The sequence below is a fragment of the Eschscholzia californica genome, unplaced genomic scaffold (genome assembly GCF_041429995.1).
Source record: "Eschscholzia californica isolate CP2 unplaced genomic scaffold, dmEscCali1.0.p SCAF_6, whole genome shotgun sequence".
NCBI classification, from domain to species: domain Eukaryota; kingdom Viridiplantae; phylum Streptophyta; class Magnoliopsida; order Ranunculales; family Papaveraceae; genus Eschscholzia; species Eschscholzia californica.
Window position 1 is genome coordinate 21,678,691 of NW_028238483.1, and position 16,581 is coordinate 21,695,271.

At 31.9% G+C, this 16,581-nt stretch overlaps 2 protein-coding genes and 2 long non-coding RNA genes across 5 annotated transcripts; 2 read left to right on the top strand and 2 right to left on the bottom strand.

Moving 5' to 3' along the window:
- The first annotated feature begins 686 nt into the window (after window positions 1-686).
- On the top strand, window positions 687-2,819 carry LOC147532441 (protein FAR-RED IMPAIRED RESPONSE 1-like). Its single transcript, XM_086649952.1, has 2 exons — window positions 687-924; window positions 1,006-2,819. Exons 1-2 carry the CDS (start codon window positions 687-689, stop codon window positions 2,817-2,819), a joined length of 2,052 nt encoding a protein of 683 aa, XP_086506078.1.
- A 224-nt stretch (window positions 2,820-3,043) lies between these two features.
- On the top strand, window positions 3,044-3,623 carry LOC147532442 (uncharacterized). The gene is made up of 2 exons (XR_015228255.1): window positions 3,044-3,208; window positions 3,292-3,623. It is a non-coding gene; the product is annotated as an uncharacterized LOC147532442 (long non-coding RNA).
- A 313-nt stretch (window positions 3,624-3,936) lies between these two features.
- On the bottom strand, window positions 3,937-5,860 carry LOC147532443 (uncharacterized). 2 transcript variants are annotated; one of them, XR_015228147.1, is made up of 3 exons: window positions 5,760-5,860; window positions 4,467-4,567; window positions 3,937-4,390 (listed from the first exon to the last, which is right to left on the bottom strand). It is a non-coding gene; the product is annotated as an uncharacterized LOC147532443 (long non-coding RNA). The 2 variants fall into 2 exon arrangements; XR_015228146.1 differs by having other exon boundaries at window positions 4,467-4,573.
- An 8,041-nt stretch (window positions 5,861-13,901) lies between these two features.
- On the bottom strand, window positions 13,902-15,804 carry LOC147532444 (1-aminocyclopropane-1-carboxylate synthase 3-like). Its single transcript, XM_086647919.1, has 4 exons — window positions 15,535-15,804; window positions 15,277-15,408; window positions 15,022-15,182; window positions 13,902-14,890 (listed from the first exon to the last, which is right to left on the bottom strand). Exons 1-4 carry the CDS (start codon window positions 15,691-15,693, stop codon window positions 13,933-13,935), a joined length of 1,410 nt encoding a protein of 469 aa, XP_086504045.1. The 5' UTR covers window positions 15,694-15,804; the 3' UTR covers window positions 13,902-13,932.
- Window positions 15,805-16,581: the final 777 nt, after the last annotated feature.

A 16,581-nucleotide genomic window follows, 5' to 3' on the forward strand; every position in this document is an offset into this window, starting at 1 on the left:
ATGATGATGATGATAATAATAATAATAATAATAATAATAACAATAATGATAGGGAGGTAGAAACCAGCGGCAGACCCTAGGCAGAATGCCGACGTGGCGAAGCCACGTCAGCATTCTGGCCCGCAAGGCGTCTGACCGCTCATATCTTCCTCTCCTATTGCAAAATAGCCCGCCATTTACGTTAGGTTTCAGTTAGGTCCCTCCATAGTTTTAATCTAGATCGTTGAATTTATCAACGGTCCAGATTAAATGAAGCAAAAACCCTATGGCCAATTTTTTTTTCCCGGCGATTCTCTCTCTAGCTGCCGTGATCTTCATCTTTTTCCCAACCACCAGGAACAAGCTTATATTTCAATTTAATCTCTCCTATTGAAATATCTTATATTTCAATTTCCAAACCACCAGGAACAAGCTATCTCTTAATTTCAGGTTCGATTCCAAAACATTAGATTTCTTTTTTATCTATTTTTTCACAACAATTTCGAAGAAGCAATAGAAATTTCTGGTAACTTCTTAGGGTTTGTTCATACAAGTTTTATTATGTGTTTATGTGGTTTAATGTTTTCTTAAATTTATTTTGGTGTGTTATGTTTATGAAATTTGTTGCACTTTGGTCTCTTTGAAGTATTATAATTTGCTCTCTTATTCTATTTTCTCTTTTAGGTTGAAGTCGTGTTGATACAAAAATGAACTCGGGAGATGAAGATTTCGATGTTTATGAAATAACATCTGAGAATGATGAAAAGAAACATATAAAATCGGAATCATCAGAAGTGGAAGTACCCAGAGTAGGAATGGAATTTGACACTGTTGATGACTTATACGACTATTGTCTTAGTTATGCGAAAAAAGTCGGACATCCAGTGAAGAAGACAGGTCGGAAAAATATTAATGATGTTCTTCGTTATGTAACTGTAGCATGTGGTAAGAGTGGAAAATAAAAACCGAAAGGACAAAATTTGGTTTGTCCCAAACCTAGTGGTATAACGGGGTGCAAAGCTAAAGTTTCTGCTAAGTTACAACCTAACGGGAAATGGGAGACTTCTATTGTCAAGTTAGAGCATAACCATCTCCTTAGTCCTGGGAAAGTTCGTCATTACAGGTGTAACAGGAAAATCGATCCACATGTGGCTCGACAACTTGAAGTTTGTGATATGGCAGGAATTAAACCGAGTCGAAGTTATAGACAACAGGTGGTGGCAGCCGGTGGACATGAACATGTACCATTTACTGAAAGAGATGCTAGAAACCACATAAGAAATGCGAGAGTGTTACGCCTTGGAGAAGGAGACAGTGCGGCGCTTCAGGAGTATTTCTTGGCCCAACAAAGAAAAAATAATGGTTTCGTCTTTAGTATGGATTTAGATGAAAATTGTCAATTACGTAATGTATTTTGGGCAGACAGAAGGAGTAGAGAGGCTTATAAAGAATTCGGAGACGTTGTGACTTTTGATACAACGTACCTAACAAACAAGTATGGCTTGCCTTTTGCTCCGTTTGTTGGAGTAAACCATCATGGACAGTCTATTCTTTTGGGTTGCGGCTTATTGTCAAATGAAGACACAGATACGTTTGCTTGGTTATTTAGAACATGGCTTTCTTGTATGGAAGGCACCGCTCCGAATGCCATTATTACGGACCAAGATAGAGCTATGCAAAATGCAATTGCAGAAGTATTCCCCAACACAAGACATCGATGGTGTCTTTGGCATGTCATGAAGAAAGCACCGGAAAAACTCAGAAGTTACAAAAGTTATGAAGAGATAAGTTCTACTCTTAGTCAGATTGTTTACGAGACTCTTTGTCCGGAAGAATTTGTCAACAGGTGGAACTTAATGATAGAAAAGTATGGTTTACAAGAAAATAATTGGTTAGAGTACTTGTTCCAAGAGAGAAAACGGTGGGCACCGATTTATGTGAAAGATAAGTTTTGGGCGGGAATGTCTAGTACGCAACGTAGCGAAAGTATGAATGCTTTTTTTGATGGCTTTGTTGGCGCCAAAACAAGTTTAAAACTTTTTGTGGAACAATATAATTTTGCATTGAAAGAAAAGGTGGAAAAAGAGACACGAGAAGATTTTAGATCATATAACTTACAAGTCCAATGTGTGAGTCCATTCCCGATAGAAAGACAAATGAGAGATAAGTATACTCTTATAAAATTTCAGGAGTTTCAGAAAGAAATGGCTGGAAAGATGGCATGTGAAACAGTAAGTTGTGTCGAACATGGTCTGGTGTATGATTATAACATTTCAGAGGCAAAAGAAATAGGCGAAGGCACAAAGAGAATAGTATATAAGGTTATGTTTGACCCCGTTGAATGTGATGTGAAGTGCAACTGTTTATTGTTTGAGTTTAAGGGGATGTTATGCCGACATGCAATAACTGTATTGTGTAGGAACAACGTTAATGTCATACCAGATAAATACATCCTAAGGAGATGGAGGAAGGATGTAACAAGATCTCACACAAAGGTTAATGTCAACTATGGGAGTTGGAAGACAACACCAGAGCAAAAACGATTTGATGATTTGTATCGTTCTTTCACTGAACTAGCAAGTGTTGCTTCTAGGGATGAAAAAAGTACTGAGGATTTACTAAATTACCTCCATAAATATAAGTCAATATCTTCTTCTCACAACAAAGTTAGTAGTTCTTCAGTAATTAGTAAGCCCAAGGGTTACACGGTCGACTGCGAAGATAATGCACAAGAAAAGATCCTTGATCCCGTGTCATGTAAGGCCAAAGGAAGGCCTCGAGAGAATAGATTCAAAAAACCCAAATACAAGCAAAAAAAGCGTGTAAGTTGCTTGAACTAATGGATTTTTTTCTTCTCGTTTTCATCCTACCAAACTAATATTGTTTCTTATATTTAGTGTAATACAACTCAAGGTAGTACAGTTGGTAACGATACGCAAGAGGGCATGTCTAACACTGAGTCCACACCTACGGTAACTTAGACTTAAAAGTTTATATATGTTGATTACTTTGAGTTCCTTCTTTGTAAATATGTCAACTAACTTAGACTATCTTTTCTATCTAGTGTGGTATTTCTGCAACGGCTACATGTGATCTGGCTTGGAATGTTACAAAAATACAAGAAAATTCACTTGGTGGTCATGTTACGCAAGAAAATATGCTCCTCACAACCACACAAGAAAGTAGTGTTATGCAAGAAAACAAGTTTATCGCGCCTCCCATGCATATGGTAATACTACATAATTTATGTTTAATATATCACAAACTATGTATATGAATACTTATTAGTTTTTATGTTTTTTTACTTTATAGTCACATATGCAGTTATTGACGGGCATGTATTACCCTCAATATTACGTCCAACCGGAAGTATATAGTGGAGACGATGGACATGGAGTTAGCGAACATGGAGATAGTGGACAAGGAGATAGTGGACATGGAGATCGTTTCAAAAAGAATAGTGGACATGGAGATAATAGATTTTGAGAGATATAGCAGAATGGAGTTTTTCTCTGCTTTAATAGATTTGATGTTTATTTATAAGATGATGGTCTTTGTTTCAATTTCTGCTTTAGTAGCTTTGATGTTTATGTTTAAAAGATGATTAAGGATTATATGCAATTTGGACGACATTTTGGATAAAATTTTGTCGAATTTTGGTCAACATCGTGGTTATTTTGAGCTACTGCCAATTTGGACAGCATTTCGCTTCAATTTGGGCAGCATTTCGCTGCAAATTGGGCTACAGTACAGCTGCAAATTGGGCATCATTTCGCTGCAAATTGAACCACATTGCAGCTGCAAATTGGGCAGCACTTCGCTGCAAATTGGGCTATACAGTACAGCTGCAAATTGGGCAGCATTTCGCTGCAAATTGGGCGGCATTTCGCTGCATTCACAACCCTGTAAGCATACAGAAAAGATTTACATACCTGCGATCAAATCTAAAGCATTCAATTCCAGAAAAAGAGCATTCGATTCACAATAAGATTTTTCAAAATCATAATTCGGTACACAACAATTAATTATCGAATTACATTACTAAATTTCATTACAGACATTCGATATTACCACGGAATAACATCACATTCAATTTTACAAATACATAATTCATTACACAACAATTGTATTTCGTAATACTTCAATGCCATCTAAGTTTACGACACGTTTTCAGAGAGGAGCGATGAGATATTCTTTGCTTGTAAACGCCTCTTTCGCAACATCATCACTTTTTCAGAAGGTAGCTCAAATATATCTTCCTCGAAGATATGGTAACCTAAACTCCTAGTTTGAACTTGTAGCCAGTTAATTCCCCGACAGTTTGAACTTGTAACACCAACTCCTAGTTTGAACTTATATCTTCCTGAAAATGTGCAGTCTCTGCAACATAAGGTGGAGCTCCATGCATGGCCTGTTAATTTCAACAGCTGTGAGTATAATAGGTGGAAGTAGTTAAACGGAAATAACCCAGATATAAAGAAGCTCACCAAACCTATTTCGAGCCCGTATAGAAGCCTTCCTGCTATGAGAACACCCGAACCTATTTAGAGCCCATATAGAAGCCTCTCTGCTATGAGAACACCCAAGTCTGGAGCTAACACAATGATTAGAGCACCAACCAAATATAGAGCAGCCACTATGAGAAGGAGTAAAATTGTAGACAGAAGAAGTAAAATTGTAGATAGATGCCTAGATATAAAATCGAGATTTCAATACTCTACAAGGTTGCAGTTCACTTTATTAATGAACTCGAAAAGTTTGAACTCGAAAAATTACACGAATAACTAATAAAAACCTAGATGACTTACCAAGAAAATCATTAATTGGGTAGACAAGGATAGAACCAAGAAAAGCTCCATAAAGAGAACCAATAACCTGAGAATTGGGTAGACAAGAATAAAATAAATTGAACTACAAAATATCATGGCCACTAAAATACTAAGAATTTCATTGCTACGTTATAAAGTTTACCACAAATTTATTAACTGCACAGACGAAAGATTGAACCATGTTGTCCCACTAAACTCTGGTGACTGATAAAATCAATATCTAAAGACTATGACAGCATAATTTAGTTCTCTTCTATCAAAATCACATGATCCTTGACCTAGTTTAACTAAAAAAAATTAATCTAGAAAGAAGTTAGTATGAAATGCAAGAGCAACTACGGTAATTCCACATCGCACGTGAGAGAAAGAGAATGAGAGAACAATCCAAAAAAAAAACTTGAAAAATCTTTGTAATCTTGTTCTTAATACGCAGGGGAAATAATAGGCTTAACAGAAGCACGTAAATTTTGTGTCCCTTTGTGGTTCTCAATTGTTGTTTTTATGCTTTTATTGTGCTTCGACAAAACATTAATATTGTGATTAAGATTGACCAACTTAATATGTAACTAGCATTGATTGATTTACCTAACTAAATTTGGATTTCATGTGAAGCTAATGTTTTAGCAACCTCAATAGGTCCAAAGGAGAAACAAGTAGGGTTCTATTGTTGGATTAGAGAATGCTATATCTCAATCACTAACAAGCTATGCAGACATTCTCTCTCTATGAATGTTTTGTCGAAGCACTTTATTAATGTTTTGTAGACAAAACCCTAGATATAAAATCGAGATTTCAAAACTCTACAAGGTTGCAGTTCACTTTATTAATGAAAACCCTAGATTTCAAAACTAAATTTTAGTCTCAATCTATTAACAAAAATGAAAACCCCAAATTTCAATATTAAATTTCAGTATGAAAACCCTAGATATAAACAAGAAGTGATTGAGCTACCTGTTGGAGGTGTGAGTTTCTCTTTATCTTTCTTCATCTCCATGTTTTAATGTTGTATCAGTTGGTTTCTTAGAATGAAGAACGAAGAAGAAATAGATAGAGAGAGGAGATCGATTTGGGTTTTGGGTTTTTACTTCTCTGGGTTAGACTATTAGACTTGGGTTTTTGCTTCATTTAATCTGGACCGTTGATAAATTCAACGATCTAGATTAAAACTATGGAGGGACCTAACTGAAACCTAACGTAAATGGCGGGCTATTTTGCAATAGGAGAGAAAGATATGAGCGGTCAGACGCCTTGCGGGCCAGAATGCCGACGTGGCTTCGCCACGTCGGCATTCTGCCTAGGGTCTGCCGCTGGTTTCTACCTCCCTATCATTATTGTAATAATAATAGGTCGGTATGTTTTATTTTTTTTCGTGGTAGACCCCAAGAAAATGTGAGAGCCCACCTCATATATCCCATTAAATAATAAATTAATGTGTTAGAAAAAACAAAAGAATAATGAATATTACTAATCACATGGAGAATCCAACAAAAATTAAGTCAAATAAATTTGAATAACTATGGGACCCTTAGAGGATCCAACTTGAAGTATGGGAAGATCTAGGATGAATTTATGATTGATTAATATATATATATATATATATATATATATAGAGAGAGAGAGAGAGAGAGAGAGAGAGAGAGAGAGAGAGAGGTGCCATAATGTGGATATGGTCCATTGTTGTAGCTAATATGGTGAACAAAAGCAGGAGGCATACCAGGTTGCTCCTAGAAAGATTTAAGAGAGGCAGGTTCTGACAATACATGATAGAATTGTCATTGGAATACAAGGAAAGAAACCCCTAGATAACTAATCATTCTTCACCCAAAAAAATCACACGCTTTAAATTCAAAATTTCAAATAGAAAACAAAATTGCAGGTGGTTTTTGTTCCCTTGCATATGGGTAAAACCCTAGATTACATGTGAACCTCACATGGTACCCATAACTTCACCTACGTATATAGGTAATCTAACTTGTTCGTTGGATATGTTTTTACTTCTTATTATTTTCATATATATTCTTTTGTAACACGATTAATTACTAATTATTTTCGTGTATGCAAATAAAAGGTTATTGTTGTCACCTGATTCTGGATCTGAAATCTGAATAAATCTGTGTTTAATTTACATGTGTACTTTTAGTGTTTATATGCGTCTATTTCCCTAATAAATTCAGACCTTAAAATAATTTTTTTTAATTACATTCAGACTTGTTCTATAATAAGTTGAAAATATATGCATCAAATACAAATATTTGTTTCAATATCTTGAGATAAAAACATACACAACAACTAAAATTACACAGAAAATTATTAGTACAGATTTAGATGTGAAAAAAACAAACGGCTTCTCAATAAGTTGTGTGACTTTGTTTGGTAATCATTTTGAGCTCATACTTTGACATACATATGTCATCTAACAACTTCTTTAATTAATTTTTATTTGTTGTTCTAAATAGTTATTGAACTATTAATTTAAATAATTTATTATATACTTTCTTTATATTTTAATAATTTGAAATAATAAAGACTAGGGCACAAAATCTGAGATTGGACCATGATGCATGTGATATAATTGTGTTGAAACTGTTAAAACAGTTGAAAGGGTCCCAGTTGAATAATTAGGGTTCTAAATATTCCAATGAAGAGATCATGGGAAACAAATCTCAGTAGATCAATCAAATCATGTTTATGTTTTTTTATGTCTTACTATTGACTGATTTAATAAACTCATGTTGATTTTAACCCTAACAATTCCTTAATCAATGGGACCATTTTATATATGTCCCCTTTTTGTAGTAAAAATTAAAGACATTATTTATCTAAGTAGGGACATAAGTATCCTTTTGATAGGTACAAAGTGATACATTTATATGCTAGTGACAAACATTTAACTTTTTTTAAACAACAAACATTTTAACTCAACTTGCTGAAATTGTTGAAGTAATGTTGATTTGAATATTTATTGAAAATTAGAGATTTTTCTTGGATCGACAAAATTGTTTCAATTATATGATATTAAAGCTGCAATTGGAAGAAAAGAAAATCACCAAAATTAAACATAATATGCTTGGTTGCTAAATATTCATTCTCTTATGTGGGACTATTTTCGCACACTCCCTCGACCTCACCGTGTTGAGTATTTTAGCTTAACACGAATTTTTTTTTTCTTAAGTTTTACCATATTAAGTTTTAAAGTCATCATGTGTGTACCTAGCTGTGATATCATATTAAGTTTGTGGTCAAATAATTCAAAATCAATTGCTAATAGGTGGAGAGGACATATACATTATATGCTTGGTTGCTAGATACCTGTTCCGCATGTGGAACTATTCTCATAAGAAATCGGTTCCAAATTTGATATGTATCTTAAGGGAATTCGAATTTGGGGTTTGACATTAATTGTGTACCTTTGATGTTAAGGTTTTATAATATTATTTGATTTGTTTCCGTTTTATGACGAGCATATAAGACATCCCGATCATCCAGTAACAAATAAGGCCAATGAAACCCAAAAGAAATGATGTCAAGGTTCCGATTTGTATTTTCAGAAGTTTCTGCAAATTTTAACATCCTAATTTATATATGTACTAGGGTATATCTCGTGCCCTAAGGCACGAACACTTGTATCAATCAAATGTTACGAAATTTTTGTTATATTTTATTGAGAGAGAGATTTTTATTAGTTATTATTTTTTTTTGTTTCTTTTCTCTTAAATTAGTTATTATTTTATTGAGAGAGAGATTTTAATTTCTTTTTTTAACCCTTGAAAATTATTTTGTTTCTTTTTTTCTTAAATTAATTATTTTATTTCTAAGAAGGAAAGGATTATTGTTTTTTAAATAGGTAACTTTATTTCTACGAAGGACTATATTTTAAATTTCTAGAAGGGCTTCTAGACAATATGCTTTATTAAAAAAGGATGTTTGTCCCAGTCATCTTTTATGGACACTTGTATCAATTAAATGTTACGAAATTTATTGATATATTCTATTGAGAGAGAGATTTTTATTAGTTATTATTATTTTTGTATTATTTTTTTGTTTCTTTTCTCTTAAATTAATTATTAATTTATTGAGAGAGAGAGATTTTAATTTCTTTTTTTAACTCTTGAAAATTATTTTGTTTCTTTTTTTCTTAAATTAGTTATTTTATTTCTAAGAGGGAAAGGATTATTGTTTTTTAAATAGGTAACTTTATTTCTACGAAGGACTATATTTTAAATTTCTAGAAGGGCTTCTAGACAATATGCTTTATTAAAAAAGGATGTTTGTCCCAGTCATCGTTTTCCCTTCTGTTTTATATAATAGATATGTATGATTTATTTAATTATTTTATGATTATTTTTTTTAAACCCACAATTATTATATATAATTTGAACCATACTCCACTTGATCACATTCCAAGTGCATATTTTAGAATGATTTCAGTAGTTAAGTGTAAACATATAACAACCAAAATCTCTGTTAGAAGATTTCGGAGAGAATCATTAGCAAAATTCTTTTTAATGCAAAAAATCAATCGATCAAAGACTAAAATATTAATACCTAGCAAATCAAGATTTTAAATAGCCTTAACTCAGCCACCTCTGGTGGCACATAAAATAGATTGGGTGGTGTTTATTTTCTCAAAAAAACATTTAGAATTTGGTAAGATGGGGTCACTGAGTCAAGTCAAAGGATTTCAAGTCTTCATCAATTAATACCATTATAAATTTTGATGGAAGATTTTTTGGTTATTTTTGTTTATTGGTATTTAATTAAAAGAATAATTAAATTTAATTAATATGTGTTATTTCTTAAAGGAGGATATTATTTTATGAGATATTGGTGTTTGAATGAGGTTTAGTTATGGGCCTTATAGCCGTCCTAAGACTATTTGACATCTATTATGGAGAATTTATCCATCATTATTAGAACAATCAATTAATTTATATTTACAAATAATTAATTATTTAATTAATGTGGGCTCCTAAAAGGAAAAATAAAAGAGAGTTAATACATAAGCACATGCTCTTAATCTCCACTATAATTTGAAAAAGATCGATTATCGGCCCAAATTCCAATAAATATATATATATATATATATATATATATATATATATATATATATATATATATATATATATATATATATATATTCATTCGAAAATGGGTAGATATGAGCTACCAAACCATGGCTAGCTCACATGCAAGTATCATGGTCAGTGTGATTTATGTATAAGAGTTTGGTAGTCTTTGGTAAAGATTGACCCTTAAGAGAATGTGGTTATGGATTCTTGGTCCCCATGGATTATATACTATCTAAATTTTGATCTAACTTGGTAGTTTTTTTTTTTTTTTTTTTGTTATAATTGTAGTGATTAATCTACAGGTTGATGTTTATTGGTGTAGGAAGTAAAATTACCATTCCTTCAACAAAAAAAAAAAAAAAAAGTTGTCAATTTAGGACTATTCATCCTTATACTTTTTGCTACCGTCCAGATATCTTATTGAGCCAATATTATTAGATATGAACAATAGCCTCTAGAACCATTTGTATGATCTTTAAAGTGCATGAAGATTTATCTATAAGATAGTACTATAGTAGTTATAAACATATTTCATCCTTACGATGTATCAAAATCAAATGATATATGATTGTCTATTATATTCATGTTACTGTTTAAAAAAACAAATCTCCCGATAACAAGACATTGGTTTATCTTCAAAAGTTTCAAAATAATGGTACTGCATATATCAACTATAATTTGCACTATAGTTTTAATATAAAATTTATTGAAGACTAAAATCTTATGTAGTTCGACATCTGATTTTTATATTGGAGAGATGATCATGAGATTATCTTTTCTCGTGTCTCTGTCGATAGATCAACTTTTTTCAGTTAGTAATTAACTTTCCGTCATATCTCTAATCTAAACATCTTTAGATAAAAAATAAATTAACTTTCCTTCGTATCTTTTGTCACACCATTCGTACATAGATAATAAGAAGGATTCGCATTTTAACTATGATATAAATTAAATTAAATCTGATATTTGAAGAAGTAAATTTCTATTTGATCATAAGTTTATTTTTTAAAAAATTAAAAATGAACCGTTAATTAAATCATAATTAAAAGTACAAATTTCCCGATAATTTAGTCTAATAGGAGTAAGTGACTTCTAATCCAAAAGTAAAGGACGTGTATGGCTGTCATTGTTCCATTGATTTGAACAAGAAACTACTTTTTGCATTTTTACCCTAGAGATAAAGAATAGTACTATGTCTGAGGATGTTATAACTAATCACACATTTCCTCATGAAGTTAATATATAATTAGGGTTTAGGATTTCTTTATAATTCTCATGTGGTGGGCAGATTATTATAACGTACAAGTATGAACACATGGACCATTTTTGCTGGGACTAGAAATATTGAAGACTTCCAAAGTACTTCTAATCCAATTTCAATAATATTTACTACTTGTACACTTGGCCTTTTTATAATTTGGTGTGCCATCAAACTTACTTTTTTAAGTCAAAACTAAATTGATTTTAATTTAGCAAAATGTCGCCCAATAATCTTCTCAGCGACGGGCATGATTCAAGTGCAAGAGAAGTTTGACTAGTAGGAGTTTGACATATGTCTTATCTGACTTCAGACGTTATCTAAACATGAATTATCTACAAAGTTAACTCAAAATAATAACAATAGATAGTTTGAGGAGAGTGGAATATGATTTTTATTTCAGCTTCCACATTAGTTGGAAGAGTATCGTTTTGCTTTTGTAAATTTTTTTCCTTTTACATCTATCATCCATATGCTAATTTGAAGCGAATCATGTCATACTTTTAACTTTAATGCTTCACACGTACATTACAAAAGTTTTTAACCAAAATGTTGTCAGTAGGTTATAGAGTAGTTCAACTGCAAAATATATTTTAAACCGTCTTTACTCTTTAATGCACTTTTATATGAGTTGATGTATCGATTCAGAAGGCATTAATCTTTTTTGCTTTTGTGCTACCCGAGCTAATAAATAGACTGACAATAACATTTTTGTCAAATCTAACATCTTTAATCCCACTTACATGACTCTCAAATTACCCAGTTTAAATTTGTTTAAGTCTTTACACTTACAAACAAAAGTACTATCACGAACTCTAACTTTATCATAAATCAAATATACTTTTAAGTATATCCGTTGTTTACTTATTGATTCGACACATATTACATTGAAGTAAAATTCACCCACATTAGTCATTTGTGATGCTATCTTGCTAGTTTAATTGAGTAAATTGTGAGTTTGTGGGAACACAAAGAGAAGAAAAAGAGAGAGAGGGTTGATTCATGTAGTGGGTGAGTGAGATTAACCCACATAAATATGCATTAAAGTGCTCTCAAATAATGGTTGCTAATTATAGGGGGTATCCATGAGTAACGGCTAAAAGGGCGTGAAAAGTGGTGCACCAAGTCGGTCGAAACTTTGGGATTTTAAAAGAAAAGTGACGGCCAACGTCGGCAATAAAGATAACACGACCGGCCAATTGGCGATAGTCTTGGTAATAACTTATGTACTGTCACAACAGATAATACTATTTTTATTTATTTATCCTCCCCAAAACAACCAATACTGCAGATATTCTTTATTATTCTTTTTGACCCAAACAACATGGGCATCATACCAATCATAATAACTTAAATACGACCTATTAAATAATGAAAAATAAAAATATAATAGGTATAATTAAATAAATAAGATAAATATTATTCTTTTAGTTTTATGTTGGGTTTACATGGAGAGGTCAAGTCACATACTTTGGAAGTAGAAGCCTATGAGTGATTTAATTTTCATGGACATCGAAGTGAAATTATCCTCATTTAATATAATCAGCGTGAAAAGATAGGCGCTCTCATGAAGATCAGCATAAAATGATAGGCGCCCCTATTTATGGGAGAGATAAGTCTAGCCGCCCATTCTTTTTTGGGAGTTTGATAAGAATACATTTAATAGTCGCCCATTCTTTGTTGGGAGTTTGATAGATTACATCCAACCGCTGATATAAAATCTTCGTCATGTGAATCGACTCAAAACATAAGAGTATTAGTGTCAACAATCGATTACAAATAACTACTCCCCCTATTTATCATGCAACCCACGAATTTTGTCATTATTTCTCTCCCTTTGAATTTTCTCAAATTTGAAAGTTAGGAATTTCTGTTTATTCTTCGTTCAATATATACTGCTTGTAGTTTGTATATTTTTTTCTCTCTTATTCTTCATCTTAGAGTCATAGTGTTTAATATTAAAAAAAAAAAAAAGTGCACTTAATAGAAATATATCCTTCTAATTGTGAAGAATTCAATATATTTTTTTAGAAAACAAGGTATGACATATGAGATTGAAGAAAATAGATGCTAGTGAAGGTAATAAAATCTCTATCTACCCAAACATTTGACCTTTGTGAAAATTATTTTATGAAATAATTGTTCTAATAATAAATGGGTAGTTTCATAATATAAAGTATATGAGAACCAATATCCAAGCTAGAATTGAAGTCAAATGGATTCATAAATCATAATGGACCCTTAAAAACTCAATGAAGATTTTATGTCTAACTATATATTGTTGTATGAATAGTTTTTTTGTTCCATAGAGTCATTTTTTCTCTGTCCTTATACTTTTGACCTTGGTAAATTAATCTAAATTCACCTTAAATTTTTTTTTTTACCCAAATAGAGAAAGAGGATAGAAAATTTAACATAAATGAAAGTAGAATTAACCATACAACAATTAATTAATACTTCTTTTATTAATAATTTAGTAGTTCAATACAACAATAAAATTCCTTTGAGGGTATAATGAAGAAACTCAACTATTACAAGTAAAGCTTTTGCCACTTCAAATCCAAATTAAACATGGATTGAGTGCACTTTTACAGTAAAATAGAGCTAAACAAAAGGAATTAAAAAAAGAAAAAAAAAAAATATCAAACAAACTAAGTATATAGTATATGATCAAGATCCAAACCAGGTAGATATGATAAATGACCATATTCATACACTGGTTGATCTATATAAGTATATATAACAATCTATATATATATATGGATATATATATTTGTATCTAATTTATAATATATATTTAACGTTCGGGTTCGCGTTGGTAAGACGATGATAACTTGTAGACCCATTTGGTCAAATTCATCCTTTTCGAGTTCTTAGTGGGGGATCTTCGGTTAACAATTGATATCGAATCGACGAAACTCTTAAGTCGTTCCATCGAAAGGTTCAAAGTTTCTTCAGACATGTTGGCAAAACATAACCTAAACCATCCTGGTTCAGAACAATGACAAGAAGAACCAGGAGAAATATTTAATCCAACTTGGAAAAGAATTTTCTTCCATAATTCCATTTCACCTTCAAATGTCTTTGAACTTAAAAGATGTCTCATATCAACCCAACAAAATAATCCAGCATTACTTTTCAAACAATCTATTCCTGAATTTTGAAGTCCTTCAACTAGCAAATCATGTCTTTTCTTTAACCTTTTTTTATTCTCCTTCAAATAAGTAGTAGTAAACTTCTTATCGGATAACATTTCCGATAAAAGGTATTGAGTTTGAGAAGAAATAAGCCCGAAACTCGACATTTTTGTTGCAGTTGACACGACTAATTCGTCGTTAGAATAAAGAGCTCCAACACGAAACCCGGGTAACCCTAGATCTTTTGAAAGACTATAAACAATGTGGGTTCTTTCCCAAACACCACTACATTGAAGATTTCTTTCAATTAAGATCTCCAAAACACTAGTAAAATTTTCTGACTCAAAAACTGTACCAGAATATATTTCATCACTTATTAGATGAATTTCTTTCGATTCAACGAAAGTAACTAAACGGTTTAATTCAGCTCGACTAATCGCTGTGCCTAATGGGTTTGATGGATTAGTAATTAAAACTCCTTTAACTTTCAAATTACGTTTTTGAGCTAGTTGGTAAGCTTCATCAAGTGCTGATTGAGTAATTTCAAATCCATTAGAACTTGAACAATGAATTGGAACGATTTCTACTCCGGTTCTCCATTTGAGATCTCTATCAAATCTGTAACATTATAAAAAATTAAGATTTAATTAGTATTTTAAAATATATGTGAATATCAAGGCAATGTAGTGGGAAGAATCAAAATAATATTTAATTAATTAGTTAAGGAAGTAATTAAGTTAATTAAGTACCCTGGGTAGTATGGAGTGGGAAGAAGGAAAGCTTCGCCGGGGTTTGCGAGACAGAACATGAGAGTTTCATTAGCCGATGTTGAACCCGCGGTTAGGACTAAATTGTTTGGATTAAAGTTCACTTTGTTTCCTCTAATTTCAGATAAGAAATCAGCCATTGCCTGTAAAATTTAACCAAAATTTAATTAGTAATTGGAATTAAGATTTAATACATTTGATTATTAGCTAAATTACCCATATTATGGGAAGACTTACATTTTTAAAAGCTGGTAAACCATGATAATCTTGAAAGAGAGCAAGTTCTTTAAATATTGATTCACCATCTTTTTTGAAACTAGCTGCATCTGGGTTTTTGGTTAGCCATGATTCAAGAAGGTCAAATGAAAGCTGCAACATAAAGAAATATGTCAGAGAGAGAAAGAGAAGAGAGAGAATTTCGAAGCCACCCACTTGGTCTGAACAGACAAGACCAGGGTTCGAATCTTACTGTTTTCACAAAATTTAAAAAATTACCTGATTTTCTGCAAGACCCATTTGAATAATTCCATTTGGATTTTTAATCTCATCATAAGGGTTCTTCTCATATTCTTGCCATCCTAGAAAGTAAGAAGAATCTTGCCCATGAGAATTACAGGAAGCTTTTTTTGATAGAAATTGAGGTAATAACTTCATTATCTTATATCTCAATAAATGAGAAAGAAAAAGACTTGAAAAACACAAGTGGGTTTTGTTGATCAAGGGAATAGAAACTTAGTTTTTTGTTTGTATTGTTGAAGAGAAAGATTTGAAAGATAGAGAGAGAAAGAAGAACTACTACTACTTGGAGAAGTAGCTACCCAAACAACACATATTTATAGGACATTTAGTATTGAAGGAATGATACAAATGCTTTGACTTTGACCATTGATTAGATAGATAGAGAGAGTAGAGAAAGAAAGTGATGAATTTATTTATGAAGGTTAAAATTACTTGATATGGTATGAAGAAAAATGGAGAGAAATTAAGTCAATCAAAATTAAATATTTCCAAAAATAGGTAACTTGAAAATTCAAATAGAAAGCAATCAAGAACCGTCCATTCTATAAATAAGAGATTGTACACGTGTATGGTCATAAAACATTTGTATTGTTAGTACTACCATACGCGTATAGCCGTATATATAAGTAAGTGGTCGGAGAATGCATTTTTTTGCAACACTTTTTATGGTCCAATATGGGCACTACCCTTAAATGGATATAGAGAGCCAATGAGGCATGTTCCACACTAACTGTCGTGTTTTTAGATTTGGGATCGTACCATTCGATAAACGAGTTTTTTTTTTTTTTGATGAGAAAACGAGTTTCTTATGTACTCATTTTATTTGTGCCAAATTTGATAAATGTGGAATGAAGACACATGATTCTAGTCAATAATAAGTCAAGTGACTATATTGGGCAACAAAGCTTTAGACCTTTTAGATATAAATTTGTTTTGTGACTAGCATAACTTATTTCTACCTTAAGTTACATAGATTCTTAATGGACATAACAAGACCCTTCCAAGCTTATAATTTATTTCTAC

Excerpts from the sequence above, each read along its gene's own strand:
- LOC147532444 (XM_086647919.1), bottom strand. The coding sequence starts at position 15,693 with ATGAAGTTATTACCTCAATTTCTATCAAAAAAAGCTTCCTGTAATTCT. Across the intron at positions 15,409-15,534 it reads TGGGTCTTGCAGAAAATCAG|CTTTCATTTGACCTTCTTGA; the intron begins GTAATTTTTTAA and ends TTTATGTTGCAG. Across the intron at positions 14,891-15,021 it reads CCCACTCCATACTACCCAGG|ATTTGATAGAGATCTCAAAT; the intron begins GTACTTAATTAA and ends ATAATGTTACAG.
- LOC147532441 (XM_086649952.1), top strand. The coding sequence starts at position 687 with ATGAACTCGGGAGATGAAGATTTCGATGTTTATGAAATAACATCTGAG. Across the intron at positions 925-1,005 it reads TTATGTAACTGTAGCATGTG|TTTCTGCTAAGTTACAACCT; the intron begins GTAAGAGTGGAA and ends GCAAAGCTAAAG.